This window comes from Lissotriton helveticus, chromosome 5_1 (genome assembly GCF_964261635.1).
Source record: "Lissotriton helveticus chromosome 5_1, aLisHel1.1, whole genome shotgun sequence".
NCBI classification, from domain to species: Eukaryota; Metazoa; Chordata; class Amphibia; order Caudata; family Salamandridae; genus Lissotriton; species Lissotriton helveticus.
Genome location: NC_136065.1, coordinates 1,117,207,287 through 1,117,233,326, shown reverse-complemented (window position 1 = coordinate 1,117,233,326; position 26,040 = coordinate 1,117,207,287). Strand labels below are relative to the sequence as shown.

Sequence of the window (26,040 nt, the reverse complement as noted above, 5' to 3'; positions counted from 1 at the left end):
ACCCACCACCGGGGTTGGTATTGCTGGCGTATCTATTCAGATGCACAAGTTACTTACCTTTGGTAATGATATATCTGTAAGAAACATTAGTTAGTGTTAAATTCCTTACTTCCCCACCCATCCTCCCCATTCTGCAAACCGATATCTAGGGTTAAGGACATCCCTTTCAGGGCCCTAGTTTCATGGCACCAGTGCCGGTTTCTATCATGGCTCTGCGTTACTGGTGCGGAAAGCTATGTACAGAACTGACGTCTTCGCGAGAGGGCATCTAAGTACTCCGACTACGTCATCTCGGCGATCACGACGACGGACGCGGAGCCGCAGACGACGCCTAGCGATGTGCAGAGGTACTGCTGACGAAAACTTTCCAAAGGTAAGTAACTTGTGCGTCGGGATCAATGTTTTTCGTTTTAGTTAAAGAAGCAAAAGTTTAGCAAAATGTATTTGAGGCAACTACTTTCGGGTGGGTATCTCCATGCCAAATGTAATTGTCTCTGGACTTTCAGTTTTTGCAAGGAGATAAAACGACTCGAGGTGCCTGCTCGTTTCGGTGGATGAGAGTAATGATAACAAGGATTTGCAAAGCAATAGGACACGCATTTACGCGAGACCTATTGCATTGCATTACGGACAAAGGGGGGCACGGACAACGGGAGTGCGGGTGGGGGAGGAGGGGGCGAGAAGGCATGGACCAAGTAGTGCTCTCAGTCTAAATAACACATACCGTTGTACCGTATAAAACTCTAAGTAAAGGGGCCAGTAGCCATGGAGGGTACAAATGATTACATGGACATAATAAGGAGGGCCTAACAAGCCTAATTATGAGTCAGAAGGCAGCATTTAACAAAGACAACGCCACAAGTCAATTCAAAACATGGGCGGAGAGTGGGCGTAGCTTCCAATCCATACTCCAATATTGCATGCCTCGCAGAGCGAGCAGCGCATGTGCCCTGCTGCTTTAGGCTCGACCTTAAAATGTCAAAACCAACTTAGGAGCAATAAATAAGAAATTAACGAAAAACCTGTTGTGTAGCATTTCTGCTTGAATCAACTCTCTTTCAAGAAAAGCTTCATACACTGCATAAATAAAGTGAAACCTGAAGGTAGATGAGCAGGTGGTTTCCTAACAATCTGGATCTACACAACATAAAACTTGCAGAATAAATATTACCCACGGGCATAGATACAACTATGAGGCTTATTGACTCTACATTTTGACTTTTGGAGCTGGAACATGTCCAACGGGATCTTCATGAAGTAGGCTGAATCTGATGGGAGACTCTTGTGAGTATATTTCTGTGAAAAAAAAGCTTTTAATGCAGATTTGTTTTGGAATTGTCTTCTAGGTCTCATTCCTCTGGAATTCATATGTAGGGTGCTCCCCAAAGATAATGAAAGTCCTTCACAGGCTTTATAGTAGCACACCAATTACTCATGAACTTGTTACTTGGTCAATATCTTCCTCTAGTTCTGCTCCCACTAAATATTCCTGGATTTCTGGCTTTAAAAAAGCAATTTGCAAGTAGTAAGGCAGCAGCTCCCACCAGTGCATTCCAAGTCTCCCTGTAGAACAGGTCAAGAAATGCACTCACTCAGTTCATGGAACAGTGTGCTGGAAGGCAGGCACACAGGCATATATAGTAACATCTCTCTCAGTGTTCTACTGGAAGAAAGGCATGAATACAGAGTTCTTCCTTTTTCTTCCAGGCTAGCTATTGAATGCCTTTAGGTTTTTAATAAGAGAGCTAGTATTCTATTGGTAGGTGAACCTAATCCAATAATACATATTTCCACATTATCACCTTTAATATAGTGTCACGCAGTTAGTATTCTGGGACATTTTAGAAACAATGTACTCAATCTATCACCCTTTGCAAGTGAGAATCTTATTGGATAAAGCAGATCTCGTCACTCAGGAAGTTTTTATTGCTTTCTAGCTTCACCCACCACAAAGTATTTTCATCCCAGACCATTGAAAAGGTAGTCTTTTGTTCACATCAAAGGTCTACAACATAGTATGCATAGACTGTAGTGACCTTTTCATCTAAAAGTGCTGTACGATGGCAAGTATATTCACAAGAAATTTTTATAGTGGCAAGGCCAGAGCAATCAAACTGTTATTTACTGGTAGTTTGTGTCTTGTTTCGGAATCTTGAATAGCAGCTGGCATGAGCAAGGTTTTTAAAATATATGTCAAGTCATCAAGTTATAATAGTAATGAATATATCACAAAATTCCATATCGCTATGTACCAACATTGATAACTAGAATGTTATTACAGATTGTATCTTCACTGGCCAAATGGTCCTCCAGTTTTGTGGTTTCCTTGCCTCTACGACCGCCGGCAGTGTTCTTCCTGCTACGGCTGGGGTGGAACTCAGTTCCCCAATCCACCAAGCGCCAGGAGGCCCGGAACCAGTATCTATTGTGCTAAAAGTGCGCCAGCACACCCGCAGAATGGGTCCTTCAGTTTTGCGATTTCCCTGCTTCTGTGACTGTAGACAGTATTCTTCCTGCTACGGCTGGGGTGGAACTCAGTCCCGAGTCCACAGCATGCCTGGAGGGGTGGGTCAGAGTCCATCATGCTAGAAACACCAGCAGCGCAGGTCGTTCAGTTTTTCAGCTTCCCTGCCTCTACGATTGCTGACATTGCACTTCCTGCTACGGCCGGAGTGGGACTCGGGCCCCCAGTCCATCATGCACCTGGAGAGATGGGGCATGTATCCATTGCTCTAAAAGCGCACCAGCACACCTGCAGCATGGGATACACCCAGGCCTGTGCCTGGGCAAAGACTAGGTCAAGACTGGACCCGTCTACACCCGGAAGAGGCTGGTCCCCCCCTCTTTCGCTTGGCTTCCTGACCATATGCCTTGACCTCTTGGCGGTGCTAGAACGTGAAAGTTGTTGGGGGTCACTAACATTGATGAGTGTACTGTTACTCTTTGGAGACTGTTTTGTTGTGCAGAGGTTAAGAGATGAGCAAACGAAAACCACAAGGGGATAAACCAGCCAACCAAGGAAATACCCCAGGGGAGACTGTCCGGACTCCTAATTGGCTCATGCCATTAATGTTGTCTCTAAGGAAATCATTTTGGCCAAAAGGAGGTTGTCCAGGGATTTTGGTGTTGCCACTGTCTGAGATTGATAAACCTGATAGCCTCTTGTCCCAGCTAGTATGCCGGGCTCGCAAGCTGACTTACCATCTTGCTATTCAAACAGTGTCCTTGCTCAGACTAGTATTGAAAATTTCGTTATTACACTATCTAGTGGTAATGAACCCTGTGCTAAAAAGTCAGGCCAAGCTAAGGGTGTGGGCAATACCAAAGTAAAACCTAACAACGGATGCTAGTCTGGATGTAAAAAACAGGCAATTAACATGGAAACCCCTTCTGGGCCATTGTTTGGGCAGGTGCAGAGTGGGTCGGCAATTGCAGTGAATGAATTGCCAACCTTTGATTGGGACTGTGTCTTGGATATATTTTCTGCAACTGTACATGCTTGTTTTTTCCCTTTGTTGGACAAGATTTGTTCTCTGGAGGGAATTGTTATACAGCTAATTTCTCCCCAAAATGACACTGCTGGCCAGTCGGAATCAGGGAAGCCCTGCTCTCAGCACCCTAGAGCCAATTGTAATAGTACCGCTTCCACCTTCGTGCCTAGTTATAGAGGTCCAGCCAAGCTGATACAAGCTCAAGCTGGGGAAGTTGTTTGTTTAAAGCAGTTTGGTTCTGGGGGAGCAAGTGTTTAAGGGCATCTTCCCAGGTCAAAGGAGGTTAGGGATTTTACCCCGATTGCAGCCTAATTGCAGCCTATCCCTGCTAGTTCCCAATTACGCTTGAACCTTTCCTCAGCCTGCTGCCCATATGTGGCCATTTAACAGGAGTTCCCTCCTTCCAGATTCTTGACTCATAATCTTATTTGCAATTAAAGAATATGGTTTGCCACTGGTTGACAGGGCACAAAGGGCCCAATTCACAAAGGTAAAGTTAGACGAAAGTCCAACTTCAACACTTTTGGTATTCACAAAGGACATTTACTACTCATAAATGCTCTTTATGAATACCGAAAGTCGACCTTTGCGACTTTAAAATTTCACAAAGGTGATATAAAACAGAGTAGTAAATTCCCTTTGTGAATACCAAATGTTGTAAAGTTAGACTTTCTTCTCACTTTACCTTTGTGAATCGGGCCCATAGAGTGCAATGTTCAAGAGTACGAAGCACATGTTGTTGGTAAGAAGGGTAAGTTGGGTGGGCCCATCTATTAGAAATATTGACAAAGATTGCCTGGTAGTTAATTACAGGAGCCCTGAACTGGATGGGAGGTTGGTCAGGAGCGGGGCTAGAGCATGTACAGTGAGAGATGATATAAGTCTTGTTCCTCTGGAATTCTTCTATTAACATTTGACATTGAGAGCAAGGGTAGGTTTTAGGTCACAATCATATGGGCTGGTAGGATGTAAAGAGTTTTCTGTCATGCACCTCCACTCGATTTTTCCCCTTTTACGGCTTGGACTGTTGAGACTGATGCCTTGTTTGTTTCATAACCCTAGTAATCAATCGATGGGCCCCTGGTTTCTTTTTTATCACCTGCTCAAGTTGGGCTCTATATAATCCCGCTCCCTGCATTTTCATTTTCTGTTTCTGTTTCTACACCCTCAGAAATCTGCTCTCAATCAAGGTGCTGTACTGGGCCTTGTGAGGAGCACGCTGTAGTGTCGGCAATTACACTATTCCTTGTTCCGGATAATCCTGTGTTTAGTTGACCCCTTAACACCAAGATTGTCTCTTGGAACATCGCTGGCCATTCGTCTATACTTGGGTACCCCAGCTGGGGTTCTTTTATTGATTCTCTTGATATATGTCTACAACAGGAGACTTGGTCAGTTGTTTTGCAGTGTCGAGCTGGGTTCACTAATTTTTTCTTTGCTGTTTCTTTCTCGGGGAAGGGGAGACCCTCGGGTGGGCTTGCAATCTTGGTCAAGCCTCTATTTGTTGTACTATTAAGATGATCGATCTGTGCAACATAGATACCTAGTGTGTTTCCATCTCTTTTTTAACTGGTAGTGTAAATGTTTTTTATAATGTATATTCTAGACATGAGGGACATTGATCAGAGTTAAAGATTATTGATTTGATTGTGTCCCACGTGGCCATAATTTGCTAGAAATGCTTTTAAAATAGTGGCAGGCAAATTTAATTGCAGGTTTGGGCCACTGTCTGTCCTGCAGAAAGATCCAACGGTTGAGGACGATCAAATCTGGGGCATTCCGGATCTATCGCATGTCCGGGTAAAGTGGTGGACTGCCGCTATTCTCCCGATTAATGCCTTTTCATAGGGAAACGACATTTAGGCACGCAATGGGAGATCTGTCTAGACATAAAGTTGTGGCGAACTCTTGTCGATATGGCTGTAGTCCTCAGACAGGATAGTGACCATAATTTCCTGGCTTTGACCCTGGGTTGCATTGGCATATCTCTTCCCTGTTCTTTGTATGAGCCACTTGATAGTAGGTTGGTCCCCTCTAACAATAGGCAAAGGTTGAAATGGTTTTCCATGGCAGCCACAGAAGGAAGCTCTGGGTAAAGTGTTTAAGATTGTGACTACAGGTCTGGAAGCTGTATTTCCTGTAATGGGAAATCCAGTTGAGGAAGAGCAGTATTCCAGCCTGGGTGAAATCCATAATCGTTTGTGGCACTTATGGATATGTTTTTGGTAGAGTCCAAATCTAGCCCTAGGAATAAGAAAGTAGCCTGTTTGTATTCTAAATCTTGTAGGATAGCTAGGAGTACTCTCTCTTGTGCAATTAAGTCTAGATCTAGACTCAATATTAGGACGGCTAGGGCCTAGTATAAGGGAACGGTTACTGATGCAAAAAGGAAATGGGAGATCTCTAATTGGCAGTCTATGCTGAGTGCTATCAACTGTAATGACTACTGGACCTTCTAGTGCCTTGTCGCTCAGAAGGATGTTAGTGCTTAGGATTCCTTAGATAGCATTATCTCTTCCACTGTGTTGGTTGAACATTTATCCCAGTTATACTCTGAAATTGAGGTACAGGGATCAAATGAGGCAATCCCCAATGTTGCAGCCCCTAGGGACCAGACTTGTACACCATCCTTTGGTTTTGAATTATAATTTAACATTAAGCCCACACTACAAATAGTCCCCAATGTCTATGTCATTGAAATATCAAAAGCAATGCATCGGATTATACCTAATAAAGCCCCGGACAAAGTACCCAGAGATCTCTTTAAATCCTCCAGGGATGTTTGGTGCCCATATTTTGCTGTCTATTTCACAGCTATAATGAATGGAGCCCCATCCTCCCCACTTGGGCCGGGCGGAGATTATTCCAATATTTAAAAAGGGTTCCGTGTTGCTGCCATCAAATTTTAGGCTGATCAGTCCCATAGACAGCGCACAGAAGCTGTTTAGTCAGGTTATTCAGAACCAGTTGAGTAAGTGGGTATCTGTTCATAATATTTTGACCCAATTACAAGCTGGCTATTTGGACAGTGAAGGGACTGTGGACCAGGTGTTACATTTACACCTATATTGGAAATATGTATTGTTGGGTGGAGGCAGAGTGTATGTCTTTTGTGGATCTACCTTAGACCTAGTCCCTAGAGATTTGCTGTGGAAGACCCTAAGGGAGATGGGGTTTTCTTTACCTTTTAGAAATCCTTGCTAGACTACATCTGAAAAACAAAGCCCGGGTTAGGTGTGGACCACAGGGAGAATTGACAGATCCCTTTCCGGTTGGCTGAGGTGTTAGGCAGGGATGTGTTCTTGCCCCAACTCTTTTTTTTTTTACTATTAATGATATAATCTTGTAATTAGACCAATGCAAGGGAGACATTCCACAGCTGGCAGGGGGTTAAGATCGAAGCCCTATTGTTTGCAGATGGCACTCTTTTACTAGGCAAATCCCCTGTGGGGGATACAGAAACCTTTGAACTGCTTTGCGTGCTTCTAAAGGCAACGGGGGCTGGAGATCAACCTTGGTGAAACCAAGTTCATGGTTTTTAATACATGCTCTACCACCTGTGCTAATCTGAAGTTGAACTGAACAATTTTGTAAAGAGAGCAGGTGCTTGAATACCTGGGGTTACGCTCACAGAGAGGTTTAACTGGACCCTCCATATTCGGATGCGATGCCTCAAAGCACATTTGTGGTGGTATTTTGAGGGCTCATCGATCCCTGTCTTTCTCTCCTGTGTCTCCTGCCGTGGAGATTTATAAAAACAATGCATTCTGGGCCTCATTTTATGGGTCAGAGTTTTGGGGCTTTCAAGATTGCCACTCAGAAATAACTGAGAATTGTTTTGCAAGAAATCTCTGCGGATTGCCAGTAAGCACTCCGCTTGTCTCTTTCCATCTCGCCTATGGCCTCAAACGGATTAGTGATGTATTGGGCCTGAGGTCACTTTTGTTTTGGCAAAGGTGGTGGGTTACTCCTGAACTCGCTTGTTTTCGAATGGCTGTTGAAGATGTCATAGGGCATATAGAATACCCTCGTTTCTGTCAATGAAGGCCTGTTGGGTCAGACTGGGTATTTTAATTTGTGGTTATCCCCTGGAGATGCTGGGTTGGTCTCTCAATCTGAGCTAAAAGGTGCTTCCTGGTAATATACTGATAGTCATGCTTTAAGTTCAGTAGGGGCAGCATCAATTATTGATTCTTATTTAGCTTTTAAAATTGATTACTGTTTGGAAACTTATTTGGATGAGATCGAACCCCCATTGGCAAAGACCCTACACATAAAATTCCACCTAGGGATCCTTCCTTAATGTGCTTTGACAGGCAAATGGAGTCACAATCCAAGTGACAGTGAATACTTTTGCCCATTCTGCAGGGAGGCTGAAGAAATAATTGAACATGTCATATTATTTTGCACAGGTTATCAAGTAATGAGAAACAAGTGGATTCACCCGATCTGCTGTAACCTTTGTACAAGGAGTTTTAGAACTGCATCTAGAATCCTTAAAAGCAATACTAATCAATGCATTGTCTTTTCTGTTTCACAACTTTTGATACGCATGTGGAGGCATAGACGGACTTTTTTTATGCCTTCGATTCTGAGTCTTAATGTGTTGGATTATAACTAGATTGTATTGATTTAAATTTTTTTGCTGTCTTTATTATATATCTGATTGTGTCCAATATAGACTAGGGCTTTTTATGGAATGGAGTGTTAGGTAAACTGTTTTATCCCGTTATAGTTTTTCCTTTTATGGCTGTATGCCGACATAAAGATTTTTGATTGATTGAATGTGATAGCAACACTGCCATCCTTTGTAAGATCTAGATTAAGCATGTATTTATTATGTTCCTATAAGACTTCGTCTTGTAGCAGGACAGAAGGAGGACAGTGCACCTTTTAAAGCTAAATGACCTATGACCTTCAATTTGAATTGTGGAGCAAAGTAATCTGTTCCACAAGTCCTAAAGGGGACCAGATGAAACACGGAAAGTCCCCTACACTTTGGGCATTGCCTGCGAATTGGCTAGTTATTACTATGTCATTATTTTAAAGTATCATTTAGAGAATCATTCCGGTCCTACATCATTTGAGTTGCTGTATGACAAAGAGACAACACATATTTAAAACATAAAGACAGGCAGGGGTAGTCTGGTCGGTTAGGCAAGCCTCAGTCAAGAGCCGAGGTTAAAAAATCCAAAGTTCAAAATGTTTTAAATGTTGGAAATTAGGTTGCCAGAAACTACCCGGTATGTAATTTCATACCTGCAGTGATGAAACTCGTATCACTGCACACTGCTTAAGTTATTGTGATGCCTGCCTCAACGTCCTCCATGTTTTCTTTACCCCCTCGTACTGTGTCAGTACCCTGTCTTTATTGTTCCTGCTGCAGCTTGTCGCATGTCCTCTGAAAATGTCCGCCATTCTGTACGGTGACGTGTGTGTGCGTGCTTGTGAAAGCATTGCCACATAAAAGTGCATTCAAGTCCAATTCCAGTGAAATTCAACCAGTTAACCTCCCTTTCTCATTGAATTAACTGCCACTTGCCAGCACCGATTGCCATCTGTCTTTGAGTTAGTTTATACATACACTCTCATTCATACCCGTGCAGCTAGACTTGTGAGTTTTCTATGTCAAAGGGATTTGAAGCATTTCATGAAATCCAAGTGGATAACATCAATCACTTTCTCTGATTGAATCCGCTGTTTAAGCTGTCAAGAAGAATCGATCAGATGGACTCAGTTTGGAGAAGAACACGTGTTTCTGTGCTGTGTTTGTTTATCCAGATCCTTTGAAGTAGTGTTAGTAAACCACACATTGTGTATTTTTTCACTTTCGAAAATAACAAAGTAAAATAAGATTAGTGCACCTGCGAGATGGGAATACGTTGAAACAAAAGCAGGGACTGTGGTTGTTTGTTGCTAGTCACTGGAATGGAAAAGACAAGTGAACTACAAAATGTTTTTGGTCATAATGAAGGCTACATGTGCAGTTATGAGCTTGGCCTTTTGTATAAATATCCAGATATTCAAACACTGTTATAGCTTCTGTTGTTCTCCTTTCTCTCTCTTTCAAGTAAAAGCATCAGGGCCGTGGAGCAGGAGACCGCACCCACCTCAAGCAGTGTCGGTAAGAGAAAAGCTTTGTTACTTACTTTTAGTCAAGCACTGAGATGAATGTTCAGTGAAGCTGAGATATCGCTTAAGTCACTTTTATCTTTATGAGGACGATTCTTTGAATACTGTGCAAATTCAAATGTAAAACACGACAAGGGTGAGTCTGAATATTTCACTGAAAGCCACAGATATAGAAAAATTGGGAATTTCGCATTGAAACCGAGAGCTATTTTACATATGCTACTCCGTGTGTGTAAGTGCAGGTATGGAATTTCACCTTCAGCACTATGATGATGCTGGTGTTAGATTTCACCACCATATTTAAGTACCTAATACACAGTTGCGGCACGTGCAGGTAAACCCTGTGGGGTGGGGGTGGAAGTTGACATACAATGGGATAGTGAAAGTAAAAAAAATATAAACCACTTACCTTGCCCTCGCCGCATCATCGATGCAGCAAGCGTGAGGTATGTGGTTTTATTTATTTAGTTATTTTACTTTCACTGTCCCGTCGTATGTCGACTTCCACCACCTCACCCGGCCTCACAGCGCTTACCTGCACAGACCACCACTGTTAATACAATTTAAAAGTTACTTTATTTGCAAAACTTCAAGCCGCCAGAAGGGATTATCAAGGCCTTTGCGTGGTTACTGCCCATGTCAATTAAATCTCATATATGGCACCTTTGCGGTATATTCAATTCTAAACAAATTAATGTCTTAGGGCTATAACCTTTACTGGCAATAGCAGGGCCCAGATTGGAGGTACACTCGACACTTGGGGCCTCATTTATGAGGAAGTCACGCTGTGCAACGCAGCAAGTCACCTTGCTGTGCTGTACTGTGTGACAGGGAAGGGGCAGGAATGTGCTGTACTTAAGGCAATACGGAACATTCCTGTCCTTTCCTTTGCACTTGTTCCCTTTTGGCAGCCTAGCTCCAAAACAGGCACCCTAGCACCATGGTGCAAGAGTGCCTGTGTTGCATGCAGGATTGTTTATGTGCAGGAAGAGGGACCTTCCTGCCCAAAAAAAACAATACTTGGTGGCATATTCCTCTCTCTATTTGTGCTGCAGAGTGCATCTGGACAACCTTTTTGGGATTTATGTACTTTGAACAAATTAAAGAAAACACCATCATCGGTATCAACTATACTAAGTCTAACGTGTTTTATCTGCTAGGTGACAGTCCCCCAGCAGGTCCATTCACTCTTCTCTACCTCATGGGGAGACAGATTTCACAAATAAGACAGTGTTTAACCTGAAATTGATACGTGATCAGTAGCTCTAGCACTAAGTGTAGTGAAGCAGTGTGGTGGTGCAGATTTCACCCAAAGGGTATGTTGCAGATCTACACAGTGAATTCCAACTCATATGGACTACACAGGCAACACCAATCCCTGAAGGGTCCCTCCTGCTACCTGTGTGCATATACTGGGTTGAACTAGAGAGTAGTCCTAATCCATTCATTCCGCACAATCATATGCTCACATGTTCGTATGTAATCAGAGCCGCTTAGCCTAGTTATGCCACAGCTACCTTATATTAAAAGACGGACACTTGATATTTAGCACTCTCAGTCCATTTCTACAGAATTTACCATAGTGAGACTCAGTCGGTGAGACTTGAACACAGTAACAGTTCAAAAATGTAGGTAGTCAGAAAATGAAAAATCCGGGGGGATTAAATGAGCAGAACTCATTTCCAACAGCGATCTACATATATTTAAAGCTCCCATCTTCCGTCTGGTATCCACTTGTGCTTTTAGGCCATAAACCAATGTACTACACTCTTTTCAGGATTTTTTCTGGTCCCCATGACATAAATGCTCTTTCAGAAGACTCCTTGCAATTGTGGAATAGAGGTGGTACTATGCCATCTTGTCCTTCTTTTGAGACATGTGGAGGTTCTCTTTGTCTGTCACCCAAGGTAAAACATTTTTCTGATTTAGTTTTTTGTTTTCTCATTTAAAACAGCATGGGTGTTGACTTTAGTTTGTCCTTGACTTGCCACACATGTATTTCTTTTGTACCACATCTCATTTATGGCTCTGGTTCTTGCTCTCTGTTCATCTGCAAACTTGCAGTTTTCCTCAACTTGTGCACTTAAAGTACTTGAATCAGTAGACTTTGCTGCAGCTCTTGTTGTGAATTACATCAAGGAGTGGCTTTCAGCTTGAGTCAGAAGTCTATGGTAAACCTGGGCCCCTTATGAACAATTTAGAATCCATTCCACAAAATCCCTTTCCTACATTTGCTGGAAGATTGGCTTTATTGGTTTCCAAAACTTTTCCTGTTGGCCCAAAGCTAATTTGTCACAGTGGTTCCTGTAAATGCATTGAAAGTGTTTTGTGTGACTCTGTCACACTCCACACTTTCATTTCTTTTTTTTGTTTTCAAAAACAAAATCCCACAATCAGTCCTCTTGCCATGCGAGCTTTCACCAATGTGGTGGTGATTGAATATTTTTTCCTATTAAATGCATCCACTTTTTTTATGGCAGTTTGTAAAAGTAAAAACTGAGCATGTGTCCCCCCACTCTAAATTGGATGGTCAGATACATGGCCAAAACTCTGATGGACATTACTCTCTCAGGTCGATAGAGCGGTATGTAGGCAGAGGAGAGTGGGTAGTCTCTACCATCTCCATATACTGAAGGTCTGCCAATCTGTAAATTACGTGGACGGACCTTCAGTTTGTCAGCGAGGGTACTCAGTCACCTTTTTAACGGCGTACCCTCTCCGCCAAACTCTTAACTGGCCACTTTGTTTGAAACAAATGTAGCAAGTAAGGCATGATTATAAGAATCCCGATCAAATGCTCATAAGTGTGATTAACAAGAGAATATTTGCTCAGAATAGGCAAGAGCAGCTTGACAACCTTGTGAGTTATATTGTTGTTAATCGACTACTAGATGGTGGTACTCAAATGAATAGGAATAAGCGTAGGCTGGTTATTTTAACCAAGGAGAATGTTAACATTTTCTCTACAGCTGTGCTGTGTTTGAGCTGATACATTCCCCACAAACAGTTGCTCAAAAGAATACTGGGAAAATTCTGCCTGCAGGTATCACTTCAGCTATAGCTTCTAAAAGAAGAGAATTTGTTTAGTTGTTTCCTCACTTGGCCATCACAGTTAAAGAAGGCCACCTCACAGACTTGTCAAATTGACACAAAATATGGGGAGAACAGAATCATCTCCAACATCTTGTTTCCTACTATAGTTCGTCAATACAGCGGTTTCAGAAACAGGATCAAACCACAAAAAAGTTAAATTAAATCAAGAGAGCAAACAATTCACTCAGAAACATTCAGCTGCTTCTGCCTTACCATGTACAGTAACTGTCAGGACACTGTTGCTTTCCTTAAAATAGCATGCATTTTAAACTGGATACCGCTGTCAGCTTCTGATCAGTCTCCCAGCAGCTTGAGTATGTTCCAGCCAGATTATGGGTTTGTCCTAGCAACTGGCTTTCAGTCATCTTGCTCATTACTTCACATACGATTTCACTTATGACTTTTTAAATTACATCACTGTTTGACATCACTAGGCTCAGGGTGGGGCTGAATATTGCACCATGTCCCTAGTCCATTTTGTTTACACACAAGGAGCATGCATAGTTGGATGTTTAGTGCTAAATGTATTTTGATTAATGACACAAAATGGTCATCATTACGTGGCCAAAGGCTTTGTGCACCTACCTTTGGAATTTAACAATCATGACTAGCTATGCATGGCAAAAAACAGAATAATAAGTATGCATATAAGTGCTCCGGGTATGCACAGATGTGGGTCCCAGACTCACTGTTCCACTAAAACCAAGCTATACTTGGCTGAAGAGAACTAACTAGGATGAAACCAGTCCTAGGTTTCTTGTGTTCTGGTTTAGTGAGGACCTGGCCTGGCAGTTTGGACTGGACTGTTCTCATGAGGAGCACGGTAAAGAATGAGTGGCATATGGCTGGGTCCAAACTCCAGTGGCATGGTGGGCACAAAAAAGTAATGGCTTGGGATGCAGCCTGAACAATTGTCAGTGGCTGAGACTAATTCAAGCATTCCATCCATCAGTTTGTTAATAAAGCACATTTGAGAGGAATGGGTTCATTCTATGGCCAAAAGCACATTATACCAAAGCACATTGTGTATTGACTGAAGGCTGTGCACAAAGGGCTCTGTGAGCTCATCTGCATGTAGCATTGAATTATGTTCAGTACTTGGAGGTATGGAGTGCAGACTTCAATTAGTTATTTGTATTCTTCTCATGCACATACTCCACATAATGTATTATTCAAAGGCTACATGAAACTGCCCTAGGTTTTTAACATTACATGAGACGAAAATGGCCAGGATGTACTATGTGGCCAAAGGTAATATCTTTTTTTGGTATTTACAAACTACAAGTTATTAGTAAGTGAATGACTCCATAGAATCCGCAGTTGGGGCAGAGAATACTTCACATAAAAAAGTAGGACAGGTCTATGTTTTTATGTTCGCATTTCTCTGCCCCAACTGCAGAGTCTCTGCACTCATAAACTTACTGTTCACTTGTATTTTGTGAATACCAAAAACACACACATAAACTTACGCAAATGTGTAAGCTTATCATTGTGAATCAGGCCCTGAGTGCGGCCAAAAGCAAATCACTGTGGTCTCTGTGGATTCATGCTTTTAGAGTTTTCATATATATGTTTTCAACCTAATTCTACAGCATCAGCTACACATAACATTGAGTAATATATACAGCACTTTGGGAATTGTTGGGTATATGGTCTTCAACTATATCTTGTGCAGTCTACCATTAACTGGGGGAATTCAAGTGTCCTTTTAGTTTTTTTCATTTGTATCCATAAGGTTTTCAACGTTGTTCTAAATGTTGCTTTTTAAGGGAATTTCTGGATTTTATTACCCAGTGTTAATTTGTTCCGAGCAAATGGCACCATAAAATGTTCACTTAATAATAGCAGTTTTACATAGAATTGACGAGACACAGTGAGTGACAAAGGGATTTGCATAGGTTATAGGTTACCAGGATAGTAAGAACATGTCATACACAAATAAAATATAGAATAAGTTAACAAAAATATTGCACAGTGTAAGCAAGTTACATCGTCCAGGAGTAAGCACGTAATACAACAATGACATGTAATATAAGGATGGCGGAATGGCGTAGAATATGTAAAATCAAGTCAGTGTATAGTAATAAAGATACAAATGAATCCTATATCCTATTTGTAAAACTGTATATATGTGTGTGTGCATGTGTGTGTCTCTGTGTGTGTATTTATATAATATATATTCTTTATTCAATAAAAAATATGATCATTTACAGTAATAAAAGCATTTCATAAATATAAAACAATAAAAAAATTAAAAACCCATATTTCATAAAAGTCTTATGGCAGGCGGACTAAAGCAGCACTAGAGAGAATACATAAAATACACGATTTCATCACCAGAATTTATAATAGTAGGTATTAACCAGTCATATTCACTGAAAATACCCAAAGTTTACAGGGATGTTATAGTTAGGGTCAGATTTCACTTGTACAAAACCATAGAAATGCAGCAGTTATAGTTACCTGAGCTAGCTGTAACTTACACCCCCACAATGCACTTCATATGACCTCACTCATATCACTCATGACATTGTCAAAGACATCACTCATGGCATCACTGATGATATCATTCACAGAACCATTCACACATCCACTCACAACCCACACAATCTGTCATACATTCACTCACACGCTCACTCACATACCCATTCACAGACCCATACAACTAGTCACACACCCATATGCCACTCACACATCCACACACTCACCCACTCCACAAGCATTCCACCAAGTCTCCCGATACAAATGGTATCTCACTTGTGTAGGTAGACCTAATGCCCACAACAGGAAATGGCCCAAAACATATTGTGGAGAGATCAATATTATCTATCACAAAAAGACTTGGTTTTGAAAGGGGGTACCTGCAGTTTTTGTTCGCGGGCTCAGCAGCCATGTAGGGAAACCTACCAAACCCAGACAATTCAGACAACTAGACTCCCGGGGAAGTCCAAGGAGGTGTGATAACTGCTGATCGTCCATCGTTTCCCTACCCAGAATCCTCTGCGAACCTCAAATTTAGCTATAAAAAAAGTCACATTTTACTTTCTGTCTGGGATCACCGCACCAGCACAAATTTCCTACCACCCAGGTTCCACCTTGGTCTCCCAGTAAAATGTGTATTTTTTTTTAAATAGGACCTCACCTCTATTTTAACTGACTTTTGTTAGACCTTGTATCTTTGGCGTGGTTTCCCCTGTCTTTTTGCCTCTATCTCCTGTATTTTTGATGCTGTGCTGGATTTCGTTTTTGCTGGTTTAGATGCTTTGGACACTCTGCCACTGCTGATCAGTGCCAGAGTGTAAGTGCTCCCTGTGTAAATTGTTATGATGATTGGATATACATGATTGGCATATTTGTATCACCAAGAAGTCCCTAGTAAAGTGCACTGAGTGTGCCAGGGCTGGTGATGACAAATGCTACTAGTGGGCCTGCAGCACTGATTGTGCCACCCACATGGGTAGCCCTAAAATGGTGTCTCAGGCCTGCCACCGCAGTGCCTGTGTGCAGTCTGTGAACTGCCATGTCCTCCTGGTCAGTGTCCCCACTGACCAGGCCTAACCCTTCCCTTTTTGTGCACATTGGTCACCCCTATGGAAGGCCCAAGGTACCCCCCTGGGCAGGGTGCAGTGTATGTGGAAGGTAGAGCATGTACTGGTGCAGGTGACATGCTCTGGTAGTGAATTACAGCCATTTTCGTTTTTCACTATTGTAAGGCTATCTTGCTCCATAGGTTAACATGGGGGATGCTGGCTACAGTGGCTGCCAGCATTTCTTCCCATAGAAACAAGATAGGACATAAGAGTCTAGTATCCCTGAACTCAGAATTTAATAACACATCTTTTAGGAAAGGTTGTTTTTGAATCCTGTGTTTGAGAACAGCACTTTTAGAAAGTTGCTGTTCTCTTGTCTGACCTTCCTGTGTGCCTTGGCCTGTTTGTGTATTGACTGTTTGGTTTGAGGCTGGCTGAGTCAGCCCTAGGCTGAATGACTGCATTTGCAACTTGAGTGGTGGGAGGAGATAGCACCTGGGCCTGAATAGGGCTGTGCCTGCCTTCCACAATGCTGGCTACACCTCCTGCTGGGCGGCTGACGGCCCTGCCCCTTACTCTGAAAGGAAAGGAGAAGCCAGGAAAACAAAGTGCTCAAGAAACACCCAGAACTGGTTCAGACCGGGCTCAAGGCCCACTTGCACAAAGAGAACAAAGACTTTTAGGGGTATAAGTACAGGACCCCTGACAACAGAAAATTAGATCATCCTGGAATTAAGAAGGAACCTCTGCCAAGGAGAAATCTGAAACTGAAGAAGGAAGATTGTCCAGCTGTTGCTCTGCTGGATTGCCCTGCTGTTGCTTTGCTGCCAAGGAGAGGGGAAGGACTTTGCTTTGTGCTGTGTCCCCTGGCTTGAAGGAATCTCCAAGGGCCTGAGAAGAGCTGGCTCCCTGTTCTGAAGTCCCAGGAACAAAAGGAATTCATCCCCAGCTGCCCCTGAGCTCTACTGAGAGAGTTCTGTCCTTCCTGGAGTGCTTGGCCCATGTGTGGTGCCTCTGGAAGTTGTACCTGTGTTGGGAAGCTGGAAACTAACCTTGAGAGACTTTGCTACAGAAAAGTTATTGCATCGCTCACTGCGGAGCGCATCCCTGACAGTGCGAGGAAATTCCCGCCGCTACGAAGGTTGAGATCGTCGCAGCGCCTTTTGCCGCTGTCAGAGCCGTCGCATCCTTCAATGGCGGGACGCACCCGATCGGTGCGGGAAATCTAACATCGCTGCGAGTGTCTTCGCAGAACCTGACGTCGCTGGGTGAGATCGCCGCACCGCCTGCTTGCGGACCGCATCACGTCGCTGCGAGAGTCATCGCCGAAGCCATCGCATCGAGGAGCTGCGAGAGAGAAGATCACCGCTGGTCCCTGCATCGTCGCCCCGGAGATCGTCACAACTCCAAAGATCGTCACATCGTACCTTTGCGACAACAAACTTCCTACGGAATCTATGCACCAGAATCCAGACAAGTGGCCTTCCTCCCCATACAGACCGGATTCGTCGCAACACACCCGCTGCTGCAGCGGGGCTGTCGCAAACGCCTCCCCAGGGTCTCAGGAGCAACGCATCGCTTGTTTTGCACCGCGCCAGCTTCTGCTTTTGGAACTTTGTCGCAACTAAAGGTACTGTGAGCTAAATGTGACACAACTGTGAACTTTTCACGTAACTCTGGATTATTTTTATCGCAACCTAAAGAACTTTATCGCAACCTTAAGAACTATTTTGAAACCATATTATTGAACTGTGTATGTTGGAGTTTTGTCGTTTTGGTCTTGTGTAGTTTAGATTAAATACCTTTATTTTTCTAAACTGTTGTGGAGTCCGTTTGTGGTGTTTTCACTGTGTTACTCTGAGTGTTGGTACACATACTTTACACATTGCCTTCTGATAAGCCTTGACTGCTCGTGCCAAGCTACCAAGAGGGTGAGCAGGGGTTATCTCAGAGGGTTTCCTCCTTACCCTGACTAGAAGCAAGGGTCCCTATTTGGACAGTGGTACCTACCTCTGCCAACTGGAGACCCCCAGATCTAACAACTTTCATATTGAAAACTGTTTCATTCAACTCTAGCTTTATCCTGTCAAAATGGTAAGAGTGTGGGTTATGGACCACAGCTATGTGTTTTGGGCTAGAGAGGGTGTTTGAAAGAGTAGAATTGACAGGGACTTGGTTTGCCTAATGTGGACATTACTTGGGTTGGCCACAGAGGGTTACAGTGGCATCAATTGCTGCCTGGGTTAAGAGCATTATGGATTGCCAAACCCCTGACCTCATTATTGTGGTGCTAATGGCCTAGGCACACTGACCGTGTAAGGACTAGAAATCATAATGAAGAATACCTTTGCACAATTAATGACACTTTTGAAATGGAAGTTATCTATTCAATTCTGTCCGCAGATTGACAAAACCAGGAAAAATATTAATACAACTGTTTCTGTATTCCTCAGAGACCCTACCATGGGCTCTATCTACAACAACAAAGTGTGTTTTAACAGGCATGGAATCTGTAGAAGTAATGGAGTTCAATTCACAGACAAAGGCATAAGGGTGTTTTTTTAGTAACTTAAAACATCCTGTATTATGTGTAGCTGTCATATATATATATATATATATATATATATATATATATATATATATATATATATATATACCTACTGGCGGTCGCCAGTAGGTATATATAGTTAGGATTTTTTCCCTATGGGATTTTTGAAAATTCTATGTCTAATAACTTTGGCGTTTGTGGACGGAATTGGCTGAAATTTTCTGGAAAATGGAACATTTTGTTTCTGAGCAGCCCTTGGAAATTTGGGGGGGTTTCGTCAAGGGGGGGCCGAGAAAAAAGGGGGGTCCCAAAACGTGTTTTTAACATTGAGTTTTCCATAGGGCGGTTGGCCTCACTTTTAGCCCGAACGGCTGAATGGATTTGCATGAAACTTGGCAAAATTGTAGGGACTGGTAGCCCGATGTGCCTTTTCTAGGTCTCAATATATGTGCTCCAGTGGATTTTGAGAAATTAACGTTTAAAAAAAGATATATATCTGTAAGCGCGCTCCGGGCAGCGCTCCGGTCCGCGGACCTTAAGCGTACCGGAACTTCGCGTAGCTAAGCTGATTGGCTCTCCGGTGTCTATCAACATTCTAAACAGTCCGGAGCGGCCGCCATCTTGTCTCTCCGTAGGATTGAGAGACAAGAGGAGGCCAAAACAAAGGCGAAAATGACCATAAGGGGGCATACTAGATCCTCCCTGACCCCCTAGGTTTAATGTGGAGGTTTTAAAAGGGCCCCGCGGGGCAAAAAAACCCCCAAAAAATTTTTGTTTTTTTTTGTGTGGGGAGCGCCCGGTCCGCGAACCGGGAAGCGTTCTGGGCAGCGTATTGCAATGAAAAATGAATGATAGACTTTTCAAATGCTGTATGTTAATTGATTGTTGTTTTTGTTGATTATTTTTTATTTTTGTTATTTTTTAAGCATTTTTTTTTATTGTGATTGTGTTTCATAATTTATTAAACTTTCTAACATTTCATTGTCAGAAATTTCATAATTATCATGGAATATACATTGTAGTCTCTGAGGGTGTAAAATGTCCTCATTTGCAAGGAGGTTATCTACTGCTTGTACACATTGCAGTAGTTCATTGTCCCAAGTTTCATCGAAAAATTCAATGTCAATTTGATCAATTGTATCAATCAATTCTTGGCTCCTCTCTTGCAGGTCCATTTCAAAAGAAACTTGGTTTTCGCCTTCCATTTTGCCTGAAATTTGGATTAAAAAAATATATATTAGTAGAGATAGGGCAATGTTGGGAATAATTTTAGATAGGCATTTTTTATCAGTGAATTTATCTTTGGGCAGTGTATAGTATCAGAGTGGAAGTAGGAATATAAAAAAGTGTATGTGATTTAACGTAAGTAAATTCATAATTATACAAGAGAAGCCTAACTCCATCCATAACTATAACAGAGAAGTCTCTCTAAATCTATAACTACTACAGAGGGATAGTATTTATCTATCAGAAAAAGTTTACCATATTAACTTATAGTGCACAATATACTTCAGTTTTAAAAATAAAAACTTACCTTTAGAAAGAAGTTGAAGGAATTAGTGAAAATACTATTGAAATGTACAGCAAGAAGTAGTAGTCAAAATGGCTGTGTTTTCTTCTCTTCCTTTATATATATTCAGGTATATAACCAATGAAATGTCAGGTAAAAAAAAGTAGAAAATGAAAGTAACATTTTCATTGGTTGTCAATTCCAACACTTCAGATGTGTTTTGTGAAGTAATTTACCTCAGGGTATTTAGAGAGGTCTACAGGCTAAATGACTAAATGGAATTCCAATCAAATTTGTGAAAATGGTAGGGATTGGTATGTAGTATGAGCTAATCTATATTTGGTGAAATTGTCTCCAGTGGCTTTTCTGTGAACTACTTTCCCACCTTTTTTGATGGTGCGCTTCCCAGGGAGCGACCCGGTACGCGTACCGTTGAGCGCCCCGGTTCGCGAACCTTAAGCGTTCCGGGAGTCCACCATTTTGTGTTTCGGTCGAATTAAGATACAAGATGGAGGGCAAATAATGTTCAGAATGGGTAGAAGGGGGCACGGTAGAGTTATCTTGACCCCCTAGGTTTTCTGAGGGTGGCTGAGGAGGCTTATATGTGCGAAAAAAAAACATTTAAAAAAAAAATTTCGCGAGGTTAGCTCCCGGTTCGCGTACCGGGTAGCGCCCCAGGGAGCGTACTTTGTTGGAAATTAGTGAAAAATGTTAGAGTAAAATAATAATTGTGAGTGATCAGATGTAGGGTAGCTCTGAGAAGAGCTTTTGGGTTTATGGTACATTTAGGTACTTATAAGTAGGTACCAATGCACATTCTTAAATTCAGAGTGAAAACTCTGTTGCCCTCATCTGAGAAGTGAACTCCATCTCCTCTGTAGATATCTTGCATGTAGTAACGCAAGTTATTGTTGTACAGGGAGCCCATTCCATGGTCTCTCATGTAAGCTGAAACAGATTTGTTTACATGCTTCCTCGACTTCTCAATTTGTGGACAAAATTGGTTTGACCACCTCCATTTCTGTCTTTGGCATATATTTGAATATACCAAGGCAGTCTGAGGAAAAAGTGCCATTAATTGCTCAAAGGTGTCCTTTAAAAGCATTTCCAGACCTACACCAGTCAAAGTGCCCAAGTCATTACCTCCACAGTGCACAATTAACAGGTCAGGTTTGGGCAAATGCATAAAGGTTTTCACCAATGGTATCAATTGGTGACATTTTAATCCTCTGTGGCCAAACCACTTAATTTCCACATCTTGTAAATTGAGGTTAGGTAATTTCCTGTTTTCAACGTACCTTTGAGCCCAGTGAATATAACTATGTCCAACAATCCAGACAGAAAACATGGTGAGAGAAGGTTCTCCTGCAGTCAGATGAAGTGTGGCAATGAAATGGCAGTTGAAAAAATGAGAGTTTAAAATGAAAAAAACTGTGGAGTTTCTGTGTTCATGAAGCAGTAACAGTGATTGGTGGATTTTGATTGCTGAAAACAGAAAGTCAGGGTGCACGGATGTGTTCTTTGAAAGATGTATTTTGAATGGTCAATAAAAAATCATTAAATGAAAGAATGCACTGGATATGCAGGTGCACTGAGAGTTCAGAGTTCAATTGCAACAAAGTTGTGTGAACTTGCAAACACCAGAAGTCTTCCAAGAGGTGGTTGCCATGCAGAAAAGGCAGAAAGGGCAGAGGGGGGAAGGGTTTTCATTTGAAAAAAAGTGAGGGAAGAGTTTTGATTGGGTGACATGAGAGATATGTGTGAAGAATTACAGCATTTCTGTGCTTTTGATAGCTGCAGACTCTGGAGTGCATACCTTTTGCTCTGCTGAAGACAAATTGGTGTGTTTCTGAGACTGTTTTCAAACTCAAAGTATTTGCTAAGGTGAGAAAATATTTCTTTAATTTAGATAGAGAATAGTGTGCTTTTAGGAGAAAATTATGAATTATGTGGCGCAAATTGCTTGTAAATATGCTCCCACATGTGCATGGAAAATTTAGATTTTGAATGTTTGTGTTACATAGCCATGTTAAAAGTGATACAAACATGCTGCAAAGGCAATCAAAAAACGCTTTTATGTGTCTTAAGGACATTTTAAGTAATTTTCCCATGTGCAGTGTTTTGAAATTATGATTTGAAAATCGTTTTTGGGGAAAAGGAATTGTTTTTAAATTTATGACAAGGACATAATGGTGTATGCTTCTTTATACGGCAATTGACTGTCCCTGATGTTATTTTTCCCATTTTAATGTAAGACCTTTCTCTGTGGCGCAAGTTGCTTGTAAATATGCTCCGACCTGTGCATGGGAAATTTAGATTTTAAATGTTTGTGTTACATAGCCATGTTAAAAGTGACCCAACCATGCTGGAAAGGCAATAAAAAAACACTTTCATGTGTCTTAAGGACATTTTAAGTAATTTCCCTGTGGGCAGTGTTTTCAAATTATGAATTGAAAATCGTTTTTGAGGTAAAGGAATGTTGTTAAAATTTATGTGCGCCATATGTCCACAAATTTCGTTTTCAGGGGTGCAGCAGGGTGTTCTTGAGACACCCCTGCACCTTTGGAAAAATTCCTAATTTGCGATGAGCTAATTGCTAATCGCAAATTGCACCTTCATTCTTATGGGCCTCCTGCTCCATGGAAATGAATGGGTAATTTGCAATTAGCAATTTGCTCATCGCAAATTAGGAATGGTAAAGAATCGCTATTTATTCCTTAAAATTCGCTATTTTGGAAATGCAAAATAGTTATATGATACATATGGCAGTTGATGTCTAACAAGATAAGAAGCTTAGGGATACATTTATGATGACTGGCGCAATGAAGTGGACATCACTTACTTCATTGGTAGAGCTTTACATGTATTATGTCCTCTGTATTCTTCATCAAGCGTAACTTTAATCTGCAATCCTGAGTAGGCCTCACCTTAAACAAACCTCTGGATAGGCCACACCTTATCGTCATCCTGAATTAATCATTTAAAATGCTAGGGACAGATTTATGATAGGTGTATGCCTCTTTTGCGCCACTTACAAAACACTGTCCACGGGGAAATGACTTAAAATGTCCTTAAGACACATGAATGTGTTTTTTTAAAGCGTTTGCAATTTTTTGGGGTGACTTTTAACATGGCTATGTGACTCAAACAGTCAAAATCTAAATTCACCATGCACAGGTGGGAGCATATTTACAAGGAATGTGCTCCATGGGGAAAGGTCTTATAATGTAATATGGGAAAAATGACATCAGAGACACTGAAATGCCTTATAGAGAAGCATACACCATTATGTCCTTGTCATAAATTTGCAAACCATTACTTTTCCCCAAAAACGATTTTCAAATCATAATTTGAAAACACTGCACATGTGGAAATTACTTAAAATGTCCTTAATTCAAAATTTGCTATTCCTTATTTTGCGATTGCACTGAAGGATTTGCAAATTTTGCGATTCCTTAAATGCAATGTATCAAACAAAAAATATGTAAAAAATGATATTATGGATTTGGAAACTACCACCAACTTCTAGTTTGTGGTAATTTGCGAATTCTTTTCAAAAAGCATTTTTTTCCAAAAAACAAAAGGTGCCATATGACGCCTATACATGTCCTTAGGGCATGTATGTGTGCCATATGCCCCCAAATTTTTTTTTCAGGGGTGTAGCAGGGTGTTCTTGAGATACCCCTGCACGCTTGAAAAAATTCCTATTTTGTGATGAGCTAATTGCTAATCGCAAATTGCAACCTTCATTCCTATGAGCCTCCTAGCCCATGGAAGTGAATGGGTAACTTGCAATTAGCAATTTGCTCATTGCAAATTAGGAATGGTAAAGAATTGCTATTTATTCCTTAAAATTTGCTATTTAGGAAATGCAAAATAGTTTGATGGTACATATGGTGGTTCATCTGTAACAAGATAAGAAGCTTAGGGATACATTTATGATGACTGGCGCAATAAAGTGCACATTACTTACTTCATTGGTAGGCCTTTACATGTATTATCTCCTCTGTATTCTTCATCAAGCGTAACTTTAATCTGCAATCCTGAGTAGGCCTCACCTTAAACAAACCTCTGGATAGGCCACACCTTATCGTCATCCTGGATTAATCTTTTAAAATGCTAGGGACAGATTTATGATAGGTGTATGCCTCTTTTGTGCCACTGTGCGTCACTTTTATGATGCAGCGGCGGTGCAAAAGATTTGCTATGAGGCGACAACATTACAAATTGATGCATTTAGGCAGATATGTCATGGTGTAAAAAAAACGTACCACATGAAACCGATGCAGCAGTGATGCAAAAGATGCACCATGTCGCAAGACAGGCCTCACTTGGGGCCATATGTATCAAGCTAATTAGCATTCGCAAAGATCAAAATTCTACGAATTTCGGCCTTTGCGAATGTTAATTAGACAAATGGTATGTATCAAACAAGTTTGATGCAAAATAAGGAGTAGCAAAATTTGCTATTCCTTATTTTGCAATTGCACTGAAGGATTTGCAAATTTTGTGACTACTTAAATGCAATGTATCAAACAAAAAATATGTAAAAAATGACATTAAGGATTTGGAAACTATTGTGGTAAATTGGTGGTAATTTGTGAATTCTTTTCAAAAAGCTTTTTTTCAAAAAAACAAAAGGTGCCATATGACGCCAACACATGCCCTTAGGGCATGTATGTGTGCCATATGCCCCCAAATTTCTTTTTCAGGGGTGCAGCAGGGTGTTCTTGAGACACCCCTGCACCCTTGGAAAAATTCCTAATTTGTGATGAGCAAATTGCTAATCGCAAATTAAACCTTCATTCCTATGAGCCTCCTAGCCCATGGAAATGAATGGGTAACTTGCAATTAGCAATTTGCTCATTGCAAATTAGGAATGGTAAAGAATTGCTATTTATTCCTTAAAATTCGCTATTTAGGAAATGCAAAATAGTTTCATGCTACATATGGCGGTTCATCTGTAACAAGATAAGAAGCTTAGGGATAGATTTATGATGACTGGTGCATCACCAGGGATGTGTCAGTCATCCTGCGCCGCTGTTCCGCCACCCATGGTGTGCTGCATTTAGAATACGGGGCATCATGGGGCAAAAATGGCACAGATGCGTGACGTATCTGTGCTGTAAAGGTAGTGATTGCTGGAGTTGTATCGCAAGTGCGATGCAGCTCAAGCAAGGCTCAGGGGTGCCCCATCTCCACAATGTTGCGTCAAGACCTATGCCTGCTTAAAGCAGGCGCAGGGTTTTGACGAAGCTTTCTCCTATCTGATTGTAAATACGGCACACCATGGGTGGCAGAGTAGTGGTGCACGTTAACTGGTGCATGCCTGGGGATGTGCCATTTAACATAAATCTGCCCCTTTACATTTAAGTATGTGCAGGACACACAGAGTCGGTGAGGCTTATCCAAGGTTAAGAAGAGATGAGTCCTGTTCACTGAAAATTTAGACATAGTCTTCACCTGCTCAGCATTGCTGGACATGGCTAAATAATAGCTGCAAAATATTACTCTTGTTAAACAATTTTACTCTTATAATCTCTGAGATTTGTCTCTTACTCTGCAACATCTCATTGTTGTTATCTTTCTTTAAAGATAAAGACAACCTCAACATGAGCGACAATCTGCAATCAGTTGATTTTGACCTCATCATTGAACTTGTAATTGAAACATCAGTGGATGTTGATCCCTTGGATGATTTAAATCCTGAGGATGAAGAAGAGTGTGATGAGGATG

At 41.5% G+C, this 26,040-nt stretch overlaps 1 protein-coding gene across 1 annotated transcript in view; it reads left to right on the top strand.

Annotated features, from left to right (window-relative positions):
• The window catches only part of LOC144752596 (VPS10 domain-containing receptor SorCS1-like), a 1,975,184-nt gene that overhangs the window by 1,922,515 nt on the left and 26,629 nt on the right, over positions 1 to 26,040 (top strand). The window contains exon 28 of the mRNA XM_078640477.1: positions 9,563 to 9,615. Within this exon, the coding sequence (XP_078496603.1) occupies positions 9,563 to 9,615 (53 nt within the window). The remainder of the gene's footprint in view (positions 1 to 9,562; positions 9,616 to 26,040) is intronic.